The sequence below is a fragment of the Necator americanus genome, chromosome I (genome assembly GCF_031761385.1).
Source record: "Necator americanus strain Aroian chromosome I, whole genome shotgun sequence".
In the NCBI taxonomy this organism is placed as follows: Eukaryota; Metazoa; Nematoda; class Chromadorea; order Rhabditida; family Ancylostomatidae; genus Necator; species Necator americanus.
The window spans coordinates 24664490-24691661 of NC_087371.1; the positions used below are offsets into that span (position 1 = coordinate 24664490).

Sequence of the window (27172 nt, forward strand, 5' to 3'; positions counted from 1 at the left end):
AATAAAATACGTATGTGATTAGTAAATGAAAAGCGGGCATTGTAAACGACTTCTATTCACGTCAACATTACTTAGTTGTTAACCGTATGAAAAAAGGTAGTCATTCGTTGAAAAAGTTCCGAATGGAATTATCTATGAAGTGGCTTACGTTAGCACTGTCCTCGGGTAGCAGGATCGACAGAACTTCTATGTATCGGATTTTGTAACATATGCAAGATTCCTGAGCTTAAGTTCTGTGGAGCTACCCTGCGCTGAAAACTCAGGGAAAGATCCCAGTAGCAAAGCCAGACTTTTGTTGCATTTTTCGTCAACTTGAAGAATGCCAGTTCGTAAAAATAAACCTTATTCAACAACTGTGAGTGGCTTTTTGGAAATGATAGGTGGCCTTGCAGTTTCCCCAGGCATATAGCGGGGACTTTGTCCACAGTTAATAAAAAAAACTATGGAAGCTTTGAAAACTTCCAGATTAAAGAAGAAATCAGAAATGGGATCACTAATGAATGGAATTAGCCGGTCCCATACTCTCAATGATGTGGTCCGTTGTAAGAGATAACATCGAAAACAGTTTGTGAGAGAATATAAAAATCTTTCATTGGTGAATGAAAGAGATAGCAACCTGATCAGTGAAAAGCAAAAAACGATTATTATAGCTACCAGAAGTACAAATAAACGAAAAAAAGACAAATAGCTATCGTTAAAACTTTTACGTAAGGCACAAGTTGGCACCGCTCGCTGCACTGAGGGCGCTACACCTTGAAACACAAACAGAGGTGGGGAATTGTAATTTCCATCAAGTGGAAAAGGCGTTGAGCGTGTAAAAGCACGGTTTCCTAGCGACCGTTGTCGACTCGGAACACCCAGATCTCGAACGGTCTACAACAAGAGACCTACAACAAGCAAAGTACATGTAAACACATCACTACAATCATAATCAAATAATCTGGGAAATGAATGTTCTTTTTTGGGAAACTGAAGAGAAAATGGTCAAAGCAATGGGAAAATGGATGAGGGCAAGGCAACAAGATTTTCGAAAGGGCCGTCGTTGTTGTCGAATGACCACTTCCACAAAGCTATTCGGTAGCTTACTACTTGCATGCTGCTGGAGTGAGCGAACAAAAATAGTTGAATGGCGAGTATGGGTTGCTGCACCGGATGGACTTCACGATCATGAGCTTTTCGCCTTGTTTTCCTGCTTGATTCTGTAGGCTTTGATGATAAGCGTGACGGCAACAATCAGGATCAGACCACCGACACCAATCACTGACAACATTTGATTGTCCTCCTGAAAATAGTAGTCTTTAATGTCTTCCGTTTTTCAATTCTTGCTCATCGCAACCAATCGGTGTTGCAGTGGTGTTCAGGATCAAAAATTATCATCCAGGTAGGAGAAGCCTGAGTTTGAGTGGACGAAAGTTAGGCTGAATTGTTAATGTCTGTTTTTTCCAGTACTAGGAGAACAAGGATGATCACTCATTGGCGGACATTGTTCAGCTGACTTTTTTCGAATTTCTTGTTGCAGTGAGTGATTGAGGGAGTGATTTTTCTTGGGTGCATTTTCCGCCCCTATTCATCTGGAATGCAATCTCCTCAGCGTTATTGTGTTTTCCTAACCAATTTCACACTTTCGATCTCATTTGTTTTCGCCTTCTTTTCCGTTCATTTGATTGTGAGAGCAGATGAAAAAAAAATTCTAGAACGTTTTCGCAATCTAAATTGTCTCAACGTAGTCCAATTACTGAAGTTTACATAATTTGGTCAATCCCAGTAGCGATGCTTTAGGAAGTTGAATGAAGAAACTGTAGTTAAGAAGAATTTGATATTCTCCAAAGCTGGGAGGCTAATTCTTTTACTTATCACAACTTACCATAACGTCAAGAATCTTCTCTTTCGTGTATTCGTACAAGTGCTCAATAGCAGTTGGGGGTTCAGGAACCCTATAATAGTAGGTCGAATTTTTTCCAATCGGAATATCAAACAATACTGAATCACAAATTTCAACCTCATTCCTCGTTGTTCTTTGAATTTGTACAAAGCGAAGTTGGTTAGAGTCCTGACGTCCTTAGCTGCTTCTTTGTAACGATACATTTTCCCACGATGGAATCTGTAAAGAGCAATGAACCCTTCAAGAACAGAAAAGAAGCTTCCTGAAATACTCGCAGTAGGAATGTTGGGCAGTCATTCTCATCGATATGGAATCTGTCGGTGACGTCGTCGTTGATAGACGTTTCAACTTTGCCAACGTGAACGAGTCCGCGAAGCCTTGAATAACGAATGTCATGGTAGAAAGCTTGGAAATTTTTCGAAACTTCCAGAAAAAATGTAAATTTCAGGAAACTTTCATTTCAGGAACTAATTTGACTGCATCGTTCACTGAGATTTTCAGCATTGTATACTTTGCGGTATAGAATAGGGTTCGTGACGAAGTTTACGGATATCAGGTCGAAAATGGGAAATACTCTCTACGAATCCAGAGGTCAGGTAGATAATGGCCATCGGATTGGTCAGTTTAGCCAATTTCTTCCCTCATTAGAGTAGTCGAATGAAAGCGAGTAAACTAGACTAAACTACAGGAATTCAGAATCACACGCTCTCATTCTTTTACTTGGTTGGGTGTAAAGAGTTGCCTCGTCGGATAGATCGTGATCAGTCCAACGTTCCTACGTCGCCCGTTCTCTGGATTCGTATGGACTATGTGTTTTTGCTCGTTGCAATACTTACTTCCGCACCCTATCTGCGCTACTGGAGAGTACCAATGTCAGAAATTTCCGCGAGTGCTATAATACCATGAAAGCTAAACGTACTTGTGAGCAACCGTCTCCCACATAGGAATAAAGGAGTTGCATGGTCCCTCGTCTGCATCGTAACTGCAATTTTTTTGTTTTTAACAATTTTTACATTGTGATATATATGCATACAAAAAAAAACAAAAGAGGATTTTATATTATTGATTATACCCTTGTTTTAAAATTCCATAGGATTAAGGTAAAATGACGGTTTTAGAATCCGCTGTGTCTGAAGAATATTTTAATAGTTGCTGGTTTAGAGACCCTGACTGTCGGCTGTGTTGATAACTGCTGATATCTCCGTATCGTTTCCGTTTCCTTTCCCACCTTAGTTGTTTTTCCGTTCCCTTTCCCACCTTAGTTGTTAACTTGTAAACGCAAACATCGTAATTTTTCCTTAAACGTTTCCTTGCCAGCCCGATACCGTATGATTTTTGAACTAAACCATGTGAAAATCAATAGCCGCGCTTTTGTATACCCGAAATCGAACGGCTATTTTGAGAACCTTTGCGATTGTGGTCTTTTTGTTGGGTTGTTAACTGACGAGGTGGTAAGTTTAACATCTCACTTTTTGACTCAAAAGTAAGACTCAGTTTAGTTTTTCACCGCTCAATTTTTGCTGGTGCTCCTAAACTGTTGAAAAATTTCTTAGTTACCGTTACTCCAGATATCGTTCGTAATGTATTTTAGGTTGACTGGTAGAGAGCCCAGCTCAACAACATGCCTCCAACCTAACTTGTCCCCCACCTGCGCTACAGGGCATATGAATGAAAGTTAGGAAATCTTCTCATAAGTGCCTATGATTATACGAATCTAGCCCATAATCGTTCTACACACATAATCCTTTTCACGTTTGCCAGGTGTCTCATGGATTAATATTGCACCACCGCTGCATACCACTCTCGTATACTCGATTTGAGGCACGACTAGTGGTTAATACTTTTCTTTTTTTGAAACAGATGATTTGTCGCAAGTAGTCAGAGAAACCGCCCCATTGGAACTTCGAAGACAACCGCACTGTGCATGAGATCTAGTGTCTATGTCTCTTCTTCATTAAATTATTATATGTTCAATAGAAAATCCCTGTAAAATTAGTAGTATAAACTCACAACATTACAAACCAGTCCAGGGTCCCCTCGTCAGGAGAATGGGAATCAGTGCGCGATTCAAAGTTGTCGTCAGTTAGATCCCATGTAACAACTTCTTCATGAGATCGCAACCAACGCAAGACCTCCTCGGAATCCTTGAATTCACCTACAACAGTGGAAACATCGCATAAAATGGTCTCATATGGTACGGTTACAAAATCTATGGTACGGTTACAAAATCTAGTCTTACTTAAAAAAGGTTTTAATCAAAGGAAACAAAACACACGGAATGGCTTTAAAATAGAATGAATAGGTTTAGAAATGCATTACCTATAATTATGGCAATTATCTAACTCTTATACTTATTTTTGAGAAATTTCTTCAAAAGATTACGATCCTACAATTGACTTCTTCTATAAACTTCTATGGTAATTGCTTTATTTCCTTCTCCGACTGTCTGTTTCTATGCTATTATAACACACACTGCAAAACTTTGCTTACCTCGTCTTCTTCAATGATGAGTGAAAAAAATCTGATCAAACATATTTTAATTGTTTCTCTCCTCATTCATGATGCTCAAAAATTTCAACTACAACCTTTATTTTTTATTTACTTTATTTTACTTATTTTTGTTTTTTTATTTTTTAAAATTTGTTTCCTTCCTTATTTTATTTCACTTCTACTGTTTGGTGATTTGTTCAGAAGGTCAAATTGTCCCCATGATGACGTATGACCTACCTGTGCCCGCTTCAGAATGATCCTTTCATATGAACTTTTATAAATGGAGAGCTTATACCGCTCAATCAAGCCACGCAATCGAGAAATTTTGCCCCCTCTCTCCTAAATATATACTGTTGCTTACGAAGCGACAAGATGCTGTGGTCTGCTAACCTACATACGTCAATCCTAAATATTTTATGTCTTTAGAAACGAACTATACGGAAATGAAACCTCCCTTATAAACTGTATAGTTGTTACTATTTACATTTGTGTAGTGAGGAACTGACCGTCGTAAAGAATCGGATTTTTCCTTCTGTAGTATACAAGTGAAGGGAAAGTGACTATGCCTAGATCGCGGGCAACTGAGCGATCGTCCGTTTTCACAACCTAAAAGGAATTGTTAGTTTTCTGTTGATGAATTTGAGGCAGAGACAAAGACAGGCAAGAAAAAATAAAAGATTTTGGAAGTTCTCTCATTGAGTGCTGAGGGGTTTCTTTGAACTCAGGAGAAACAGCGGAAGGGTACCTGGACATATCCGGTAGCTTCGATGTCGTCATCGATCTCTTCCACCTCGGACAACGCCTCTCCACAGGACGGACATTGAGCTCTGCCATCATCTGCAAGCGCAACAAGTACATGTTCATAAGAAATCTGTTTGTTGTTCAGAACTTATTTGTGCTCTACTACAGCATACAAATATGAGGTAATTCCTATACTGAATGACGGAATTTGCAGACGTAGCGCAGTCGGTAGGAGCTTCAGCTGTGGCTGCACGGTCGACTTATGGTTCAAAACCGGCCAGTGACAACCAAGACCTTCATCCTCCCGGGTCGATAAACTGGTACTAGACTTGTATGGGAAGATAAAGACACTGACTTTATGCATCGGCTAGCCCCCGCAGGTCATTGCAAAGCTGAACGGGCGTTCTTAAACTAAACATCAAATCAATCAATCAAACAGTTCTCAAATAAAGTCGAACGCATAAACGCATCCTCATAGGGATTGATCAACGTTGTCCGCTTTTCCTTTATTTAAAAAATGTAGTAAGGGCTCAACAAACTTATGTATGACTTTACCCTTGGGAGAGGGGGGCTGGGGGAATATTTACCGAAACTCTTGTTGGGACATTGTTCATGCAAATGCAGTTACGTTTCGTATTAAGCGCGCTCAAACAGCATTTACAAGGACACGGTTAGAAATCTCTTGGAAGGGCAAAAGTTCGATTCGAAATTTCTTGAATCTTCACATAACGATTGTAACTTGTCGATTATCAATATGAAGCAAAAGACAAGATTTTTAGAGGAAGAGAGCATAGCCGTGACCAACGAGCTGGCTCTATATCAAGACAAAGGCGGGTTTTGATTTAAAGGCAGCATACCACGAATCTGAGGTGATGCGGATTTCAAGTGGACTATCCGTACACGGGGTGGCTCCGCTCATCTCTCTTTGCATCACTGCAAACAGCCGCCTCCAGAATACCGTTTTGTACGACGCCATCTATTGCAACCTTGCGCCCCTTGCGCCGCCTCCGCCCTGCGATTCGTAGAAAATCAACTCGGACTGCCCCGATAGGTAGTGAGGGATGCTACGCGTGCAAGGGTGGCGCGCCGCAATAGAAGGCATCGTACAAAACAGCATTCAGGGGCCAGCTGCTTGCAGTGATTCAGGGGGATAAGCGGAACCATCCCGCGCTCCATAATTTACGACCTCGTATACGAATACTCCACCTGAAATCCGTACCACCTAGATACGTGGTATGCTGCCTTTAAAGTGTCTTGCGGGTCGTATGCTAATTAGTATTGGCGGACCGATTCCAGCACGCGGACGTCCACTAAGATCACGGCAACGCGGCTGCCGAGGTAAGCACAACGATTTGAGCTCCTTTGCTTCTTGGTTTAGGCTGTAATGTCTGTATGGGATGATTACCTAATATGGATTAGGCATTTGAGGGGATATTTTGCCAATGACTTTCCAGGCTCCGACGAAGGCGACGGCACCGAAACGTTAACGTTGATAAAGGATGTTGACAACTTTGGTTCTTGCTTTGCAATGATAATGGACAGTTAGAACTAATTGTAGTTACATTTCAGATATGAAGAGTAACAGCTTCAAATTTGGCAGCAGACAGCCATTATCGCTGTATGAGATTATTGCTGTACGAAATAGAAATGATCGAGAGTGCTGAGTGCACGGTAGCGGCGGAAGGAAAGCTGTTAAAGCCAGCGTACTACGAAATTGACGTAGTACGGAAACTACAGGGAAACCGAAATGTTCGAGTTGTAGGTTACGGGACCCAGCATGACCCTGCTCAACTTACCTACGTGGGAAAGCTCTGATCCTCCCAGTAGCCTATTCATTGGTTTTAGTTCAAGAGGCTGGTGAGGAGGCATCCTGACCGCTCGCTTGTGGGAACGGCGCATGCAGAGGTGGTGCGTTTCAAATTACCACGTAGAAAAAAATGCCCTCTTGCACGAGCTGCGAGCTCTAGCTCCCCTTAGGTTTTTCTACGCTTTGGACGAGAACGGTAGCTAACCGATAGAGGAGACAGAGAAGCTGCTCTTCACCGCACATCTTCTCGCTCCCACGTTCGCCAATTCACTTGTCTATTGTGTTCTTACTTTTTATTTTACTTTTTATTTATTTTTGCCCTTATTTACTCTGTTTTTTTCTATTCCCTATTTTCTTAAATGTGTTTCTCTAATAAAGTATACACTCTATTCAGTGTTCGCTGAACAGAAACCAATAGGCACTCGTAAACTGCAACTAGTGGCAACGGGAAGGCGCAGACGACGGAGGACTGCAAAAGTTAGTCCCCTTATTTCATCCTGTTCGGAGCAGTCACAGGTTCAAGTCACGACGCGTCATCCAAGGGCTGCCTTGGCCATCATTGCCATTCCTCTCTTTGTCTAATATTGGTACCAGACTTGTCTGGGAGGATAAAAACACTGACTTAATGACCGGCTGGTCCCTGTAAGTCCGTGCATAAGCCAACACGTGTTCCAAAACCTCAACGATTACGAGTTGCAGTAAAAAGTCACGTTGGCGCATCCCAAGTGGATTGCTGAGCCAGTGATTTTATCCTTTTATTACGACAATTTTTTAATCTTCATTCGCAAATGCATAGCTTTACTACCTTCAGCTACACCAGTTCTCGTGGAACACTCTAAAAGAAGAAAATAACTTACAGAAGAAGATGACGAGGTTACGGGTGGCATCGCGCAAAATCTCGTCAATTTTGTCTTCGTCAACGTCGTCGATGGAGTTGTCGTCGTCGTGTTTCGGTTCTTCTACATGCTTGCCGCCCTTCTGAAGTTAGTTTTTACAGTTTGATTCACCATAATTCTTCACTAGTTTACTAACTCAACTATGACTACTGTACTAGTAATTAGTGACCGACCACTGTGCTGCGCAGTGGTTATAATTTTGATCGGAATAAATAAAAGTGTTACCGGCGCCTCGAGCAAGTCGAGGAACAACGGGAGTCAGGAGGATCAAGTAAACGATCGGACTATTCTTTAGAATGCACTGTGAGTCCCGTGAATGTTTGACTTTAATCAATGAACCATTAAATGATAGCGGTAGACCAGTGATGATCAAAATAGAAGCGGTTATTAACGGATATTAGAAAGAGATTGTTTCTTGCAGACAAGAACTGTCCAAACAAGAGTCCTACAATGACAAGAGTATACTGTTTTACATCCAGCTTCCAGCTGCAAATGGAACAGAGTTTCTAGAATTTAAAAAGTCACCTCAGTGTAAAGAGTGTTGCATTGTCTAATTATTGGCTATTTTGTGATAAGAACTGCAAGTGGGCTCGTGGACACCTACTCCTGTTTAGGATTTCGTTAGTAATCGGGGATGATAACTGGTCCCGCATGTCTAATTCGCTGACAACTGACGCGCCTGCAGTCGGCAACATACTTCACATTAATCTTCGCTTTCACTGAATCCCGGATGAGATCGACAATTACCGGAACAGCGGAACCACTGTTCTGGTTCGAAAAACCTTCTCATTCAAAAGAACGGACGTAGATTTATCACCGGTGTGCAAATGTAATGGAAGTCATGGCAAGATCGATATTCGGTACCGAACTTCCCTGTTCTCCTTCTTCATTTGCTTTCTTCTTGTTCCTAGAACTCATTACCTGATTTCTTCTAGTTCTCATCACTCATTACTCTCAGCCTACCCATGATGTCTACAACTGATCTACGACTTCACTGTAATCCCGAACAGGATACAAAGAAACCATAAATGATAGAATTTTGTCGAAGCGGCGGTTGATGCGGGTCTTGGACTATGAAGATATGTTTAGCATTAAAATTTTTTTTTCAACATATATTGTTTAAATCTTCCAAATGTAGTGAAGGCGCAACCGGATTTTCACTACTCCAACCGGACGTCACGTAGAAGTTGGAGGTTTCGACTTCTTTTGAGCATTTTTTGAAAGATGTTCAACATCAAGCATCTAGTACTACGATATTGGCAAAGATACGAGCCAAAATCGGCAGATTATCTATATTTACTTTCAACGAAATACTTGGTATTCACTCGACGTGTAGTCGGGTCAATACGACACGAATAACGTCGCAGTTGCGTAAACGGTTGCGCTTGGAGCGGCGTGGTGGAAAGAGCGGTTGGAAGCGAGATGGGACCATCGCGAACTGCAGTGATGAACGGTGGTGCCACGGGTCCTCAATCTATCATACCCGTTACGCTCCACTGCAGCGCTTCGAACGTAACCGCTTACGCAACTGCACCGTGCCTCATGTCATTATGACTCTTCGCAATTCATTAATTAGGTTTTGTGGAAAAACCAACAGAAGAAATCTCCCCTACATATCCCAAATTATTATGGTTTTTTCTTTTCGAAGCAACCACTGCAACCACCAAACGTACTGATTCAGGAAACCTTGGATTCTCGAGATCCTAACCCTAAGTGTTCGCACCCACGTGTTGCGAGCCTTCAGCATAACTATGGAGTATCAAAAATATTCTGACCTAACGAAACAACTTTGCTTTTGAGCCACTATAACGTCAATTTTCGTCAAAAGAATTCCTGTCAGTGTAAGAACTTCTCGTTGAGACTTAAAATGATTCGTTGACTACTTGGTCCCCGAAGACGTTACGAGTAGAGAAAGAATAATACAGTAGAGAACAAATATTTACAAATGTTCCAGTTTATGAAAAAGGAGGGACTTTTTAGAGTTCGGGAAATTCATGAGATCAGCAGAGGAGAAATCTTTGCTAGCAACAGTTGTTTGAAAAGTCACCATTTGTTATGGACTCAGGGTATGCGGGCAGCGTTCGTCATTATCGCTGCTAACTGCGTGGGTTGCGTTCCCCTAAGGTTCGATCACTGGAAATTAAAATCAACAGGTTCAGGGTGATACGCTCTTAGCTTTTAATAAGCTAAAAGACTGCACCTGTTCTGCTGTAACATTGTTTAATCTCACAGTGAAAATATTCAAGCATGAAAAGGTAAGGAATTAAAACAACGCTATAAATGCCAGTACAAAAACATCTCCGGATAAATTAAATCCTTCAAGGAATGACATCATAACGATGAATTTAGGAAGAAACTAGATAAATGAAGCGTTAACATCAGCAAAGGTACGGGGAAACAAATAATTCTCAATCAAATCAAATATGTAATTGATTATTAATACTTCATTCACAGAGGCTCACTTCATGTGGAAGAAAAAAAAAACGAAAGAAGAAGAGAAAAGAAAGCCTTCTCCACAAATTTTACTAAATGAGTTTTACCAATCTATACTGAACTCGGTAGAGGAGCTGCATACAAAAGGCGCCCACAACTACAAACAAGTAAAGCTCCTAGTTCCTAGATGTCGACTTAAAAATTGTTAGCAAAACCGATCAGTTTCCTTTATTTTACTACATCGAACTCCAACAACACCGAAAGATTAGAAAGATTATCGCTCAGTTACCATTGTTTTATGTCTGATCGTAAGAATTCCGAGTAAATATTTAGAACTGAATCGATCCTATTGCATGATGGGATAAAGTATCCAAACTTAAATTCGATAACAAAGATTAAATCTTCTAATGTCACAGGTTATCGTAGAGTCACATAAATTTATTCATTCTAATGTCTAAACATTGTCAGATTGTCAAAAAGATCAATTCACAGTCTCACTGTCTTCAGTGAACTGCTCGGCTTTTATGAGTTAATCACTGAATCGTGGTTTGGGGGGTCCGCCCCTATGCGAGCCCTCTCGCGCCTTTGCGCTGGCGCCCCTGGCCGGCTTTATTTCTCCCCCTTTGCTGTCTTTAATCAGAATTGGGTCCAGAAATGGAAGGAAATACAGGAAGATATTATGATGAGAAACAGAAGATATTATGAACTAGCAATTATATAAAAATGTTTTTTGGAGGATGTGAACAAGAAAGACACGAAATTTGAGAAAAATTGCTGCTGCGACTGGAAGCCGTTGAGAAGGATTGAACATAGACATCTTGAGATCAAACCCAGTGATGACGAGGTTGTTTAGATTATTTAGGCAGCGAGGGAAACAATTAGAAAAATTAGGAAAACAATAACACATCTTACATATTTCGCTGAAAGAAAAAATTAGATATTATTTTCCACGGCCCTTTAGAAAGGTATTACCGCCGAAAAAAAAAGAAATTCTTTGCGCAGTACCTGAAGCAACAACTACATCCTGTTCCGATATTAATTTATTCAGGTTATAATATCTGTAGAATGAAAACTGAATACTTGCTAAAACTTGGAACATGAGAACTAATTCGAGAACGCCGAGCAGTCAGAAATAGCACAATCACAAAGATACAAAAATTTCCAGATGTTGGTGAAATTCAAAAAAAGGACTACAGGATCACATTCACAAAACGAAAATAAGAGAAATTAATGTAGAATACAAAGAAAAGAAACGGCTAAAGCAAAAAAAGTAGTGAGAAGAGGCAGGCGACTGCACAGCTTGTTTTTTAAAAGATGAACAAATTAGGAGAATGAGAGTCATCATTTCGACTTGGGCAAAGGATAGATGGAGAACTAGGAGGAGAAAGAGAAAAGAAGAAGGGAATTCTAGATAGTACTGTTTCTATCGCTTATGTTTTGTGGAACAGTTACAGATGTTTTCAAATAAATAAACATATAGGTGGTGAGACCTTCAACATTATTCCACTTTCGTGCGAGGTTTCGATCAGGGAACGTCCTCAATTTATTATAAAGTGTATAAAGTGGATCAAATGCACGGAGTTGATCAATCCCTATTGGGATGCGCCCACGCGTTCGACTTCAACTCAGACAATTCAATTCGTTCCATTCAGAACCGTTTGAGTTTTACGAACGTGTAACTGGCCTATACAATGACTTGCGGGGGCCAGCCGATGTGTCAAGTCAGTGTTTCTATCCTCCCAAACAAGTCTGGTACCAATTTACGGACGACGATGAAAGGCTTGATTTGCACTAGGGCGGATGCGAACCTCCAATCGATTGCAGCCACAGCGGAACGTCTTACCGGCTGCGCTAAGACGCAACTCAATTTATTACAATAAGTATATACTTAATGCTGGAAATGCAATTAGTGCAGTACAGTTCCTGGATGGATGGATGTGAAGAACACTCCACTTTGGAACTTCTAAGACAAAGGATAAGGAAATAGTCATCAACTTAGTTGGAATTGTAAACAGCAACTGCTTCCTTTTCTTTCTTTTCGACAGCCGACAGCATTTCCACTCAACCAAGACTTTCCTGGCAACTTCTATTTTCCGTAAGATTCAAAACACAGGTTATGTCTGTTTATGTGAGATCACAAACTACGATAATTTTGTCCTGAGTAGAACGTGTCTCTGGCAAAGAACATATGTTCACGACAAGGAGAAGAAAATACTGTTTTGTGGTGTTCAAGTAATAATTTGTAGTTTCCACAGAGAATTGAAATATGTGTAAATATCATAGAAAACAAAACGGCATGAAGTACAACCTGTACAACGAACTCGCTTACGCACTTTTTGTTCTTTCTGAAAGTGCTTCTTTCCCCTCATTCTGCCAATAACGGCGAAATACGTTAGCATTTAGCTTTTACGCCTGCTATCTTACTGTTTTTTCAAGGATAGGATAGGACAGGTTTTGAGAGAGCTCTAGAAACATGGAACAGATAGCGCGGCTCAAATAACAAATATTGACAGCTACAAAGCAAAGTGGATAGCGGATTCATTCGGGAACTCGATGGGAAAACTCCGGATACATCCAAAATTTTTAATGGCTCAGCTTCTGCCACTGTTACCATTATCCTATACATTCAGGAAGGTTTTAAAGATCTCTGTGAAGAGCGAAATTATGACTTTGATGCAGAATGTTGCGACAACCTACAAAACACCGCAACATATGCATATACACTATTTCCGACTAAAGATCACATCGAAAACGAACGTACACTGATGGCCAATTTAGTTCAACGTCAGTAACGGAGTTCCAGATGAAATTACATGGAACAGAAAATAAAACATTCACCCATCACCTGCTAAGAGGCAGTTCCGATGCGCATGAAGATCACGCAGAAATCTTAGCCACGGGTACTTTAAGAAAAAAGTAATGTGTCCTCTTAGAAAACTGGAACATTTCGAACTGGAGGTTCGAAAATAGCATGATTTAATACACGTTATACGTAAGCAAATTTGAGGAGGAAGAACAGGAAGAGCATCTCGTAAGAGTACAAGGTAACGAAGCATAGTAAGTAATGAAGTATGCGAGAGCAAATAGAAATGAATGATATGACACCCCAAGAAATGTAGAGAACTATAATCCTAAAGAAAAAAGAGCAAGCGTATGCTCCAATCATGTCATGCTTATACAATCCAAGACAAAGTATTCTATCTTCGTCGGATAATATTTGTTGAAATTAGGAACTTCCTACTCACAAGAAAAAGAAAAATCAACGCGCGGCTCAGTTTAATACATGGATAAGACTATATGTGAATCCATAACTACATTTCTTACGATGCACACGAACTCAGAGTAATGCAGCAGCTTTTCTAGATTCCTATTATTCAGGAAAAAAGGAACTAGTACCGACAACTACCACAATCAGCTCACCTTCTGTACGGGCGGAGATTTAGCGGAGGCTGCCCTCCTCGGCAACGGCACATCATCGGCCACCGTAACTTTCACATTCTGATTTTTCTTGCGCGTCTCCACCAGACCGGTGTATACTAGGAACGCAACGAGCAGCAACCAGGATACCCGCATTCAGTAGCAGATCAATAAGCCGATAAATCAATAATAATGAACAAAAAGAGCAAGCCGAGTCCGTTAGCGGTGTGGCAGGGGCGTCTGGGCACGCATTGGCACATATTACAACCTCCTCTCGCTGACATGTCTGCGTCCTCTTAGCTGACTACCCAACTCACAGAACACCGACAGCCACCAACTCGCTATTTCAAGCACAGAAAAAATATAGGAGAACTTTATCAAACTTCAAATTATAAATAAACACAAGTAGATGCACCAAATCTATTTGCAAATCGAGCATCAATGGGAGTAGCGACCAGTAAGGACAAATCCAGAAGAGTGGAGAACACAGACAGGGACACTTAGCTCATCATTATAGGACAAGCACAAAAATCATATCAATGCCTAGATTCTGAAACAATCTCAAGTTTCTGAAACAACGAAAACTCAACATCGCTCCAACAGTTCTCTGGACAACAGTTGATGTCAGTGTTCCTATCTGCGCCGCCTCTCTCTACTGGTGCTTCTGTCCCGCCGGCGCTCGCTACTGCGTTCCCGTCGTTGACGCTTTCGGTCAGTAGAGCGACTTCGTTTGCGATCGCGCGATCTGCTGCGTTTTCGCTCTCGTGAGCGACTTCGCCTGCGGCTACGCTCTGCTGACCTACTACGACGGCGTTCACGACTTCTGCTACGCTTGCGTTCCCGTGATCCACTTCGCCTCCTATCGCCTGATCGACTTCGTTTCCGATCTCTAGAAAAATTAAAAAGTAAAAGTACATATCTAAAAGAGAATTTGTCATAATAATATATTAAACTACGAACTATGAATACCTATCATATATAACACTGGGAGCAGAAGAAATCAAAATAGAATCCCTAGAATATGTCAAGGTTTTTTTAAAAGAATCTTTGTTGTTCAAACCCAATGTTTTTTTTTACTTAAATTTTTTGGCTACGCTCTCCCGCGCTTTGTCTAATTTTTCACATCTAGGAGCAGCGCAACTCAAAATACATCCCAATACGTTCTGACAATGTCTGATCAGAAACCAGTTCACAAGACTAGCACAACCTCCAAAACACCGTTCGAGCATGTGCGCTTAGTTTGATTGTGCTAGAGTTGCCACAATATAAAGAAGATCTTTGTAAACTTCTTTCTCAGCCGGAAGAAAGCAATTTTATTCCGTTAAATAAAACAATTTGTCCTTTAGTTTTACGTTTAGATGTATCACTCTTTAAAAAATCGCTAATATGGATCCCTTATGATCCGAAGCAGCAATTATGTGGGGCGCGCAAAAACAAATGCTGTCTCACACAATTCAAACCTGGTAAAGATTTAGTTGAAGAATGAAAGATTAAAAGTGTATCCGGATTTTGACATGGTGCGGAAATCAAAGCGGAAGCCTAGAGTTCGGGAATCGTTGGTTCATTGGTTTTACTTTAATAAGCTGGTGAGGAGACCTCATTAATCTTCGACCGCTCGCTTATGGTCGTGGCGTGTACAACGGTGGCGCTTTTCAGTTAACTTTGCAGGGAAGAACGTCGTCGTCCCCGCCATTTCTTTTTCGACGACTGAGGTAAAGATGAGCGGAGCCACGCTTGTTTCTGTAAGCTACAACTTGAACTCTGTGCTTTTGTTGTGGCTTCCGCACCACGTCAAAATCGTACCGTATTAAAATCGCCTTTTAACTTATTCGTTTACAGCACTAGTTTCGCCAGGGTCAAGCGTGTAGTTGGAATAAAAATCCTCTCCCCCTTCTTCTCTCCCTCCCCTTTCATAGAAGATCCTCCTAAAAACGATATCCTCATTTCATTCCTTCTAGTATAGCCGCTCATATAGCCAAAATTTCGTTAAAATAACTAAAATTAAATAAACAAATTGAAACTCGATAAGAAGTTAGAATAAAATAATATAGTAAATATTAATAAACAACACTATAATGAATATTAATATATGGTGCTGCAAATAAAATATGTAATATACACATACACACAATTCTACTCATTGACAATGAAAACGAACACTGAAGAATTCGATACCCTAAGGGATTTCTCCATTTTTGCAAAATGTAAAACAACTAATAACCGATGTAGAACGCATCGTAAGAGCACTTTCACACCGCTTCCTACTTCCTAGTTCCTATACACAATTTTACTCATTGACAATCATTACAGAGGATGAATAGTTCGATCCCCGGCGAAACCTTGATTTTTGCAAAAGGGAAAAAGCGGAGAAGAACCGAAAATTTTCTGAAATTGTATTGAAAGCATAAAAGCATAAAATAACGAAAAAATCAGTTACGATAAACAGAATTAAAGAAACAATTTGACGCTTGAAAAATATATCGAAATAATATGATTTAGTAAATATTAATAAATACTACTATAATGAATATTAATATAAGGTGTTTCAAGTAAAATAAAATAAGACATCATAATACAGACGCAGCTGATAGCTAACTGCAAGGATCAGAAGAGTGTCAGTACATATGTGCACATATAAGTTGAAAAGATGAGGAAGCTCTCGACGTGTATTTGACGAACAATTCTTATTTTGACAGTGATAACGAACGGTTGAGAGTTCGATCCTCACCGGAATCATTATTTCTGTAGAACAAAAACAGCTGAGAACGAACAATTGCACCAAATTTTACTCAAAAACAATGAAAACAAAAGCTAAGAGTTTGACACCGCGGGAATTTTTCTATTTCAGCAGAAAGTGGAAAAAAACAACTAATACGGTAACTACTTCACTACTTTCTACACACTATTTTACTCATTGGCAGCGATATACTGACGATGAATAGTTCGATCCCCAGCGGGATCTCGATTTTTGCAAAATCGAGAAAAATTGCTGAGACGAAAATTTTATCGACAATTTTTCTCAAAATGTATTGATATCATTATTTACTGCATCCTAGGTGCGATTTTGACGTAACTTTAGCGATTAACATAAGCCTTGATTGGAAATTGCTGTTGAAATTGAAATTGAAATTGGTCGGATTTTGTTAAATTGAAGTAAACATGAATAACGGACTACAGAAAAGATAGAAAATGACAATAGAGAGCGCGTTTTGTAGAGAAAAACTTGATTATGAAATAGTCAAATCACTTTTTTGAAGGGTTTTTTTGGTTTTTTGAAAAAGAGTTGAGAAAATAAGTTGAGAATTTTAGCAAATGTTTCAACTTTTCTAGTTTTTTGATAGAACAAAAACAACCGGGAAAAATTCTGATAGCAAAAGTCCTCCTCTATGACATACTTTAAATCAAATTGGTTTTTGTAAAAAATGTGCAGAGTTACTAGACTTTGTTCGAAGTCATACAGATTTTGATGCGCAGCCGAAAATCTGAATTTTCGCACCTTTTCTCTTTGCAAAATTACGGTAGTGCGACTGAAAAATTCGGCACCACATTTTGGTAGAGCACAATGAAAAGCATCAAACTTCGTTCGAATATAGACAAAATCTCCCTCTACAACCTTGCAAAATTCTATTACATGAAATTTACTTCGAAGTTCGTTATTCAGAAACTCGTGGAGCCTGCTCTGTACTAATTTTATCCCTAATTACGGCTGTAAATGTCTTTTTTTTCGCTCAGTAACAGTATCGAAATTGCTTTTTGAGTGGTAATAAAAAATCTTCATTGTTGGATAAGAAATGTGCTCTTTGAACTACTTAATGCTAAATGTAGAAGTCCCAAGAGACTACCAACAGAGAGCCACGGTTAAATTTCCTGAAAGAAGGAATTGGTCAACCAGTTAGCGCTTGGGATCAGCATTTACTAAGTTCAGTTGTGAGGAAAATAAAACCTAAGATTCCATGTGGAGAAACTGCTAGTAGGGTAGTTGACGGCAAATTTCTCAAAGGTTGCTACTATTGCTACAGCGGAGAACTAGCCAGGACATCTAAGTGTTCTGTGAACTTTCATACATTGTTACATTAAGGATTTGAGTTTGAAGCTACATTCAACTTAAAGAAGCCGAAGAGAAAATGGATCTTATATATATATATATATATATATATATATATATATATATACATTTCAAAAAAGTAATATTGAAATCGTTCCTTCCTGATAACTGCGGGTTTTAACCGAAGATTAGCCATAGAAATCAAGATACATGGCGAATGGCGGAATATTTCGGATCTCCCAAGTTTTTCTTCATAATTTCAAACTTCTCGAAAGCTAATTTACTGGAAATTTAAAACGGCGGCATAGAAAGAACAGAACACGCTTATTTATTTTTGGTTTTTTTTGTTTTGGGAAAGTTCTAGATGAACTACCTGCCACGCGAAGTACTTCGTTTTCGTCGTTTTGACTCAGAGTCGCCAGACCCCTTCCCATTGGTATTGCTTTTATCAGACTTTAAATCATCACTGTTCCTACCTAAAGTCAGGTAGGGTATATCGCTCCAAAAAATTTCCAAAACATACCGCAGTTAATAAAACTAGTAACAAACCGGATCTGCGTAAATTCGTTTTAACTGAATCCATACCACTTTCTGTTGCAGAAGCCGACGACGTAGCTTCTGAAGTATGAAAATGTCAGCCCTTCTGTTCTAACATGTAGAACGGATTACAAAAATGTTAGCAAAATGATGTTTTGAAATGACGAAGCAAAACGGAAACCGATGAAACGTAGCGTTTCCGAATAGACCACTCTTTTTGTGACGCACCTGTTGAGTTAGTCGTTTGCTTACTACTCTTTCGTGGTACCCCTAGAGGAGCCTTGAATGCGGCAATATCCTCACTCGATTCACTCGATGGTGATGCAGCTCCACCTGTGCGATCCTTTCCAGCTCCCTTTGCCTCCTCACCATCGTCGCTTTCGTCATCGCTCTCGTCGCCACCGCCTGTTATTCACTAGCTATCGTCCGGTAACGGATTGAAAGTTGATTAAGTTCTACTTGCATTTAACTGGAAACCGAGTATATCAAAATTATTACGCAGAACATGAATTTCCATTATTTTTATCCAAAAAGAACAAGAACAACTCAACAAGCGAAAGGTTGCAAAAGTATGGAACGCAAATTTCGCGCTAAAGTATCGCCAGATTTCACAGCATACTGCGAAGCCCCTTTGTAAGGATATCGACTAGCAGCTAACTTCGAGCGCGAAATTCGCACTCAACAAAACATGAGATATTGAAGCAGAGCAAAGGATAATTATAAATATACAAGACTACAAGTTCGGTTGAACAAGTATTAAATAGAAAATTCTCGAAAAACATATAAGGAAAGCTTACCGAGACTTGACAAAGCCGCCAATGCGGAACTCTTCGCAAGTAGCTTTGGTTCAGCTAAACGGAGTATTTAGAAACAAGTAACAATACAGTTTAGACCTGTTTGATACCACAAAGTGAATGATACCCGTCCTAGTGTACCTGCGAGAAGTGTAACCTGTGCCTGACTAAAGACGTAGTTTAAGTTAAAGAACTATCTATAAGTAACGTAAGTTGGACGACTGTCTACAAAACAACAACGCAATGAGAAAAGAAACTGTGTTTCTTTTCGGAGTGATTAGAAGGTGTGAAAATATGATGAAACGTGTGGACAAATCGCTCCGGCGGACCTTCATGCCTTGCTTCACGAATGCTGTCCAGAATACACGAATGTAGTGTCTCATCCGTGACTTCCATGAGCAACGACATCATGATGAATCTCACAGCAATCATCTGCAAGTTTTAGTAAGATCATCAGCAAGACAATGTGAACATTATATCATTATCAAAATTATGGACGTTATTGAAATGGGAATTACTGGACACATCAAAATCTCTCATTCAGTCACTAATAGTCATCTCAACCTTAGTGTGGCGATGTGCCTGTCATAGCACACATTTCTCCAGCTTGACCTACACTCCCTTGTCCCCCTGTTTTGTCCTACTCGAACGCACAACGCGAAATTCGGTTAAAGATAACTTCCAATAACTATAGTTGATAAGCAAAACAAGTAAAGGAACCATACCGCATCATCCTTCTTCTCCTCTTCTGTACGGAGATCTTCGACTAAAGGACGTCGCTTGGCTAAGAAAACTGGTTCCCCATCGTCGTCATCAGCAGCAAGTGATTGTCTCGACTTCGAACGTGACCGTTCATCATCTGCTTGACCTTCATCCTCGTCTTCACTGCTGCTGTCCTGTAGTGCACCAAGTAACATCCCAAATTGCTTTTAACACTAGCTGGCACATGAATAAAAGGAAATCCGAATTAGAAGTTATGGTGAGAAAAACACTAAGTACAGTTGGAAAAGGCTCACGAATTTCCCTTTCCCAGCGAGAGCTCGCCGCTTTGCTCGTTCTTCTTCTGCTACCCTCATTCGTTCCTCCTTTTCCAACTGCTTCAACTTTTCCCGTTCTGCTTTTTCGAGCCCTTCCAATATCCAAGCTGGTAATTTTTTCCTTGCTGTAGCATCTGCAAAAAAGAAAAAGTATAGTTCTAGTTACGAGTGTAAACGTGCATTGCAAACCCATAGTGAAAAAAGGCGGCGCTGGCGCGGGCGGCTGATTTTGCCCAGACGGCTGAGGAGGTACTGGGTTTGAGCCTCCGGATGAAAACGGAGGCGGGTAGAAATGCTGGGAGTACCATGAAGGTCCGGGCGGAGGCCCAGCAGGATGCGGCGGACCACCCGGAGGGGGTAAACCGTGCTGAGGTGGCCCAACAGGGGGAATCGGTCCAGAAGATGGTGGTGGACAATGCAGTGATGATCCGCCTGGAGGGCATTCAGGAGGTGGTGCCCAATTCCTATTCGGCTGACCGGTTGGCCTTGGTGGAAAGTCGGGCCGATAGTACTGGTTAGATGGCGGTCCAGGCTGCAACACAGTTTATTTTCTGGGATTCTTGCAAGCAGTGAATTTAACTCACCGAGCGGTGATAATCTCCGGAAGAGTTACGAGGTTCCAGAAGAGGTGGTGGAGGTGGTCCAGCTCCCCATTGTCCGCGATAACCATCTTGAAAATCCTGCAAAAATCAATTTTACATACTCATTAAACTCTTGAACGGTGGAAGGGTTAACGTACGTTGCGGTTGTCGTTTTTGGTTTGTGCTGCAGAGGGAAAAATGGGACGATTAGGTCCTGAAGTAGACCACTCTTCGGAATCTAAACACCAGATAAAAATATGAAAAAATTGAGAAAACTGAACACATAATATCCAGAATTGAAAAAAGTGCGACTACCTGGATGAAGATTATCATGTCTTCCGTAATCGTGATGATTTCTTTCGACAGCTCTACCAAAGCTATGATCTGGTGGACCTCCTTGATGATATGGAGGGAGTACATTCTCTCGTCCATAGCCGTCGTATCCACTCCCTCGTCCGTAGTGACTAGGTGGTGCGTTGTCTCTTCCATAGTGTCCTCCACCATACCCATTCAAGTGATTGTTCTCATGTCCATTATCCGGACTTTCTTGTGCAGATCTCATGGCCATCCATCTTTGTGCCAAGTCCGCCCAGTTCACTAAACGACCAAACTTTGAATTTCACTTACGTAATAAACCCACAATTTTTCTACAATCCTAATGGTGAGATCTACTGCAGCCACAACATTTACTGCAGCAACAGCATTTACTCGAGCTACAGCACTATATGCATGTGTTATACAGACAGCCTCGAATGTATTCACCCGAGTGACTCAACGCACGCTATTTCTCGACATCACACATTCTCCTCCTTCTGCCCACTCGGAATAGAAGACGCACTGCTCTCATCCGATTTGATATAATCAGTGGAGACTATACAAATGGGTGACTGAACGAGTTTACTATCTAAAACTCCGCAAAAAAAAAGACATGCAGAAATCACGTGAATGCTCAATACCCGAACAAAGTAACTAGTTACTCCCAGTACTATAGAACATATCGACCCAAGAGTGCAACTGCAAGTTTGCTCAGTCGTCAAGCAAGGAAGACATCCGACATGTAGCAAACACTGTACCAACTCGAACAGAAAGTCAATACGTCCGTCAAACTGCGCTCAATTCTTGACATTTGAGGTTGACAACAGTGAAAACAAATGCGCGGTTGCATTGCATTTTCACTTCATTAATTGGCATATCAGCCCAAAAACAACCTTTTTACGTTCCGAGACAGAACTTCAGTTGCAAAATTAGCTGGGTTTCTAGAGATGCATGGTATAGCTTAACAATTCAGAAGTACCTTGATCGGGCGGCATATTTTGGTATCCACTCCAGGGATCCATGCTGACAACTTATGGCTAGCTTGACAAATAACCAACAACTACTCGTTCTCACTAGAACGCCTGAAATAAACAGATACTGTGAAAGAGAACAGATAACACAGCAACCACAAAAGTACAGTACAACAACAGGAGGATAGAGGTGTGTCACATTCTGTGGTGGATCCAATTGTTGGACCATGTAATTAGTTACTGCAATGTTTGTTTGTAGTAATGATTTGACTAACAGCTTTGCTTCGCTCGTGAATTCCCAGTTAATGTGGAATTAGGTGAGTTGCCGTTGCGCGGATGGCAAACATCGTGCCGCACTAATCTTGCCGGGTGCAGTCAAACCAGCGTCACATTGACTGTCCTTCACTCATTCGTGGTTCCAATTGTTTTCTTTTTAACAGGATTAGCTGTTTTTTTTTTGTTTTTGACTCATCTCCAACAGGTTTAATTTCTCCTTCACATAGAGAATGACTCCTACTGTACACTTTACACGCTGTTACATCAAGAAGCAAGAAGTTACTAGCGGTCCCACCTTACCAATTCAACTTGTATCACAATAGTATTCGATCAATATATCGAAGATTGCTGCGACAGAACTTGAGGGACTTTTGCAATGCGCGGGATCATTGACTTAGCAACGCTAGTGACAAATTGAAAGTCCATATCCATCATCCCAAAAGAAATGCCTACTTCACCTAGCAAATTCACCGATTTCTAGCATGTTTCAGCTGTTTTATTTTTCCACTGGGTTCATATCATTTCCATCCTAATGCGAACGCCGCAAGCCAAATAAACGTTGCTATTGAGCGTTGTTCTAAAAAGACGTTGCATTTAAAAAAAAAAACGTAGGGATGGGGCTCCATCCAAACAGGTCTGATGTTGTGAAACTATCAGAAGTAATTTAGACAATGTTATGGGGAACAATGAACACTGAATACTAAGTAAACACACTGAAGTTAATTCGTTACCGGGCTAAATTACTCTTCACCCAGATTTTCCTAAACCACCATGCACATTTTGCAGATATTATTTTATAGCCAATTGGTTTCACAGAGAATTTCCACAAAATATCTATGGAACTCCAATTTTTTCCTCATCCCTCAACTTCTCATGGATTAGATGATGATACATAGTCAAATTTGTTGCTCTATTCCATTACGAAGTCTACACTGCTTCCGCAACACTTTATGTTGGGACCTGACCTGATGATTAGCACAATTACGACTCGAACCTCAAATCCATTCCATGGCTATGCTCGAGCAAAACGTATGTTTTAGAATGAATTGCCGTTAAAAAGTAGTGAACTATCCAATATTTTCTTGCCAAAACTAATAGTCGGGAAATGATCACTACAGAAGAAATACTCATACTGAACAGAAAACTGTCGACATTAGAGCTCTTCTGGCAAAAACCAAACCAAAAGGTTTCCGTAGTGTATCTATGATGTTTTGTCACCACTGTTGCACAGAGATGCTCTAGTTTAGTACACAGCTAGCTGCATAAAATTTAATACACAGCTAGCTGCATAAGATGTAACCGCTGCGGCTATAGCCGCAGCGGTTACATCTTATGCACTTTCTTAGAATAGAGATGCGGAGACTTTGATCAAAATAAGAACACTGCGATCGTTAGGTCCTCAGTTTCAGTTTTTTTTTTTGCATTTTGTGGTTGGACCAGCTTGCTTTGTATTAGATTTGCATAATTATAATGCTGATGCTAACACTTATGTTGTACGACCGCGTTCGATTATAACAGAGTGTAGATGTGGAAAGAAAGTGCGTGAATTGCAGCGTTAATATCGCGGCTGCCTAAGCGAAACTTGTTTGAAAAAACAACATAGGACTCCATACACAACTAAGCTAAAATTAGGACATCAAGTAATGAGACTGTATATGTATTATACATATTAGCTACGAAAACAATTCTTTTTAACAGCATGTTTACTTCCAAGAGACACCATTCCTTATCAGAGCTTCTTCCTAAAGTGGCATGTCAAACGGAAAAAAATCATTCAAGAAGAGTGCTTGAAGTTAGATACAAAAGAAAACAAACTGAACTATAAAAAAGGTAAATCTGCAAGTCTCAACGAGCATGCTTGATGAGTGCAAATTTCCTAAAACATCTAAAGCTACTTAGAACACATGGGTGTAGCGTTAGGATACTTTATTGCTGAATTTACACAATGTCAGAACTTTTCTCGAGAACGTTTCCCTGCAGTTGACAAGTGTCGGTATGCGCATTTTTCTAACAATTGAATCTGTGACGTGACAAAAGCTGTTTCCTCCGTCGGCTCTTTTTTTCGCGGCACCGGCTTCAAAAAAAGCAACTCACTCTGCACCTTGCAGGTGCAACCTCTAAGATAGCCTGAATTTTCAAGAATTCAGCGGTAAAGTGTAGCAGGGGGCGGGCATTCAACTGCACTCTTATTTCTCGCGAACTGTGAATAACTAAATTATTCGCAGCCCTGAAACGTAAGCATTAGCAGTCTTACCGGATCTATGATATGTAGGCTAAAGCTACTAAGAGAAAAAAAGGAAGATAAAGCTTCCAGAAATATGAGCACGGTTGAGTGCTCCCTTCCTCAAGTATAATCTCCTCAAATCTGTCTTCTAAACAAACATTTAGAAAGAAACTAAGGAGTGATCAAAATTGTAAATGGATCTGGTCATTCACCGCCGTCCACTTCTTCTCTAACTTCTCACTATTCCCGCATAAATGAAAAGATCTGCGAAGGTTTTGTTCTAACAAAAAGTTTGGCTGGCAGGGTTCATTGTTATATATTTTCAAGGTTGCATACTACGAATCTTTTTCTTTACTATGATAAAGGTGAGATGAGCGGAAATACCGCAATCTACACCCCTGTCTCCGGCTTTTCCCCGGGTTCTCTCACCACATCAAATTCGTGGTATGTTGCCTTTAAGAAGAACATTGCTTGGGTATTCTTCTTCCAATTTTAGACTCATATTCTATGCTGTGACAAATCATGAACGCAGAACTCAAGCTTTGAGGAACTTAGAGAAGAGTAAATGGTCGTTTCTTTTCACTTCTACAGTAATTGTGAACGTTTATGGTTATTTAAGTTATGCAGAACCCACTGACGACTATGAATGGGTGGTCTATAATTAAGCATACGATTCAATACGCAATTACGTACTGTTGCACCAGTATAAGAAAAAAAGATGAAAAACTATCTAAAAAAAGAGCTAGTACAGAGTTACCGCCATTGAGGACAATACGTCGGTCGTATGCGAAAGATCAAAAGTAACTTTCTGGTCTCATCTTCCACGAAAATTAAAAAGCGTCGTCAATGTGTTCAGCTACAGCTAATTTCAAGCTGCTTTCATTCCACAGACTAAGCACTCTTCGTACCAAAACGATGTGTTCTAAAAAGTAGAGCAGAAGAGCACTCAGCCAGTTAGGTGTGAGACTGCGTGGTGCACTTTCAGTTAGTGAATCAGGGGCTATCCATTTTATCTGTAACCTTGATGCTTCATTCTCAAAGAAAAATCCTAGACATGGAATCTTTTTCGTCCCACATTTCCATTTCTGTTAATATTTCTTCATTAAATGTGTGTACATACACTTATTTGGGTAAAATGTACTTTGGGGAGAGGGGAAGGGGCACTCGGCGACGCTCTTATTTCTCGAATTAAATAATCAAATCAATCGCGACCCTAAGGCCAAAGCATTAGTCTTAGGGGGTCTATGACTGACTAAAGGATGTACACTAAAGTTAAAAGTGAAGAAAGTAAGTTAGAGCGTCGGAAAATAAGGGTACCACTGAGTGCCCCTCACCACATTTTTCCTCACTTATTTTGTATCTCTGTTACATCGAATGCGGACTTTATTACATTTGAAAACAAGCGTGGTGAATTTTGATTCAGAGCAACGTAAAACTTCACTGGAGTTTGAGCACGAGTGCTCTGAATGGAAAATCACCTTACAGAGCAGTATTAGAGAGGTTGTACACCGTGCTTCTACAAAGTCCTCACATCATTTTTCCGTTCGAAAGTCGCACAATTCAGTCCAGGCCACACATTAACATAATCACTTCTTCAGTAGTTAAGATATAAGTTAGGAAAATGATGACGAGCAGAGACAAAAGAGAATGCTCAGAGCATGGTAAACCATCGTAACAACGGAAAACAACAAAAACAACCATAACCAATGACCACCGTGCCGTCACGACCGATACCGCGACCTCTGGATGCACACCAATATCGATCGCGCCACTCCGGCCGGGCCGATACTCAGTGAGAGAGCGCTGGAGCGAGGAGTTCGAATGGAGCGTAATAGCTGGAGATGGAGTACATTACTTTCCGTTGCGTCAATCAATCCGCTTAGGATGCACCAATGCGTTCGAATTCAGAATCGTTTGAAGTTTACGGACGCGTGTACAGCCCATACAATGAATTGCGAGAGCTAGCCGATGAATCAAGCCGGTATTTCTATCCTACCGGTAAAATTCCGTACCAATTCATCGACCTCGTATTGTTGAAGTGCTTAATTGGCACTAAGGCGGTTTCGAACCTACCGATCGATCGTGCACTCACCGCAGAACCTGATACTGACTGCGATACACCTACCCTCGGCCCTGAGAAGTAGTGTTGAAATATATATATATATATATAATTTCGGAGGTGTTGGGCTCGGATATTTGAACAGTGGGTCAATCAAACACTTTACCATTCAAATATTCGAGCAATGTTCGAGTAGGATGTCGAAAGTTCTGCGATTTGCCTAAGCAAATCATTCGTCGTCAAAGCGGTGTGGCTACTGGTTAATAGACAGTAGGTAAAGACGTTCCTCGAGCCGAAAGATCTCAACCAAGCTTCTAGTTGGTCCTTGATGGAAACATCCCACGACCACGCTGTCATTCTCTGATTAGACGAACTCTTATTCGAAAGAAAGTTCCACGTCAAAGGTGTGTGTGGGACGTCCCACGAGATCTGTGACAAGTATTAGGTAAGTAATCCGTTACAGGACTCCGGTCCAGGAGGAAAAAAAGCAACGTCGTTAGATCGAGTTGTAGTCCGGTCAAAGATCCGCGTTTTGATTTATGTTGCAACATCGTGTAGGGTCGCAAGGTGGTACGAAACGACTTTTTTGAGTGCGGCGAAATCCACTTTAGACGCTTTCGTTTCGTCACCTGGGTGTAACGAGTGGCTTCGTCGGGCATGTGGATCA

General features: G+C 40.6%; 2 protein-coding genes across 4 annotated transcripts; one reads left to right on the plus strand and one right to left on the minus strand.

Moving 5' to 3' along the window:
- Positions 1 to 1165: 1165 nt before the first annotated feature.
- RB195_006753 (uncharacterized protein) lies at positions 1166 to 21997 on the minus strand (the record flags this gene model as incomplete). 3 transcript variants are annotated; one of them, XM_064180016.1, is made up of 23 exons in its annotated part: positions 1166 to 1282; positions 1865 to 1934; positions 2000 to 2069; positions 2120 to 2259; positions 2802 to 2864; positions 3893 to 4037; positions 4879 to 4978; positions 5118 to 5209; positions 7778 to 7898; positions 13670 to 13785; positions 14470 to 14555; positions 18085 to 18187; positions 18261 to 18329; positions 18477 to 18653; positions 19046 to 19099; positions 19372 to 19474; positions 19768 to 19938; positions 20059 to 20213; positions 20269 to 20611; positions 20664 to 20759; positions 20819 to 20898; positions 20976 to 21257; positions 21955 to 21997. In XM_064180016.1, 23 exons carry the CDS (start codon positions 21995 to 21997, stop codon positions 1166 to 1168), a joined length of 2796 nt encoding a protein of 931 aa, XP_064036919.1. The 3 variants fall into 3 exon arrangements, with proteins under 3 accessions (XP_064036919.1, XP_064036920.1, XP_064036921.1); XM_064180015.1 differs by lacking the exons at positions 1166 to 1282; positions 1865 to 1934; positions 2000 to 2069; ... (5 more) ...; positions 7778 to 7898; positions 13670 to 13785 and having other exon boundaries at positions 14300 to 14555; XM_064180014.1 differs by lacking the exons at positions 2120 to 2259; positions 14470 to 14555; positions 18085 to 18187; ... (9 more) ...; positions 20976 to 21257; positions 21955 to 21997 and having other exon boundaries at positions 2000 to 2101; positions 13670 to 13822.
- Positions 21998 to 26338: 4341 nt separating this feature from the next.
- On the plus strand, positions 26339 to 26590 carry RB195_006754 (uncharacterized protein; the record flags this gene model as incomplete). Its single annotated transcript, XM_064180017.1, has 1 exon — positions 26339 to 26590. One exon carries the CDS (start codon positions 26339 to 26341, stop codon positions 26588 to 26590), a length of 252 nt encoding a protein of 83 aa, XP_064036922.1.
- Positions 26591 to 27172: the final 582 nt, after the last annotated feature.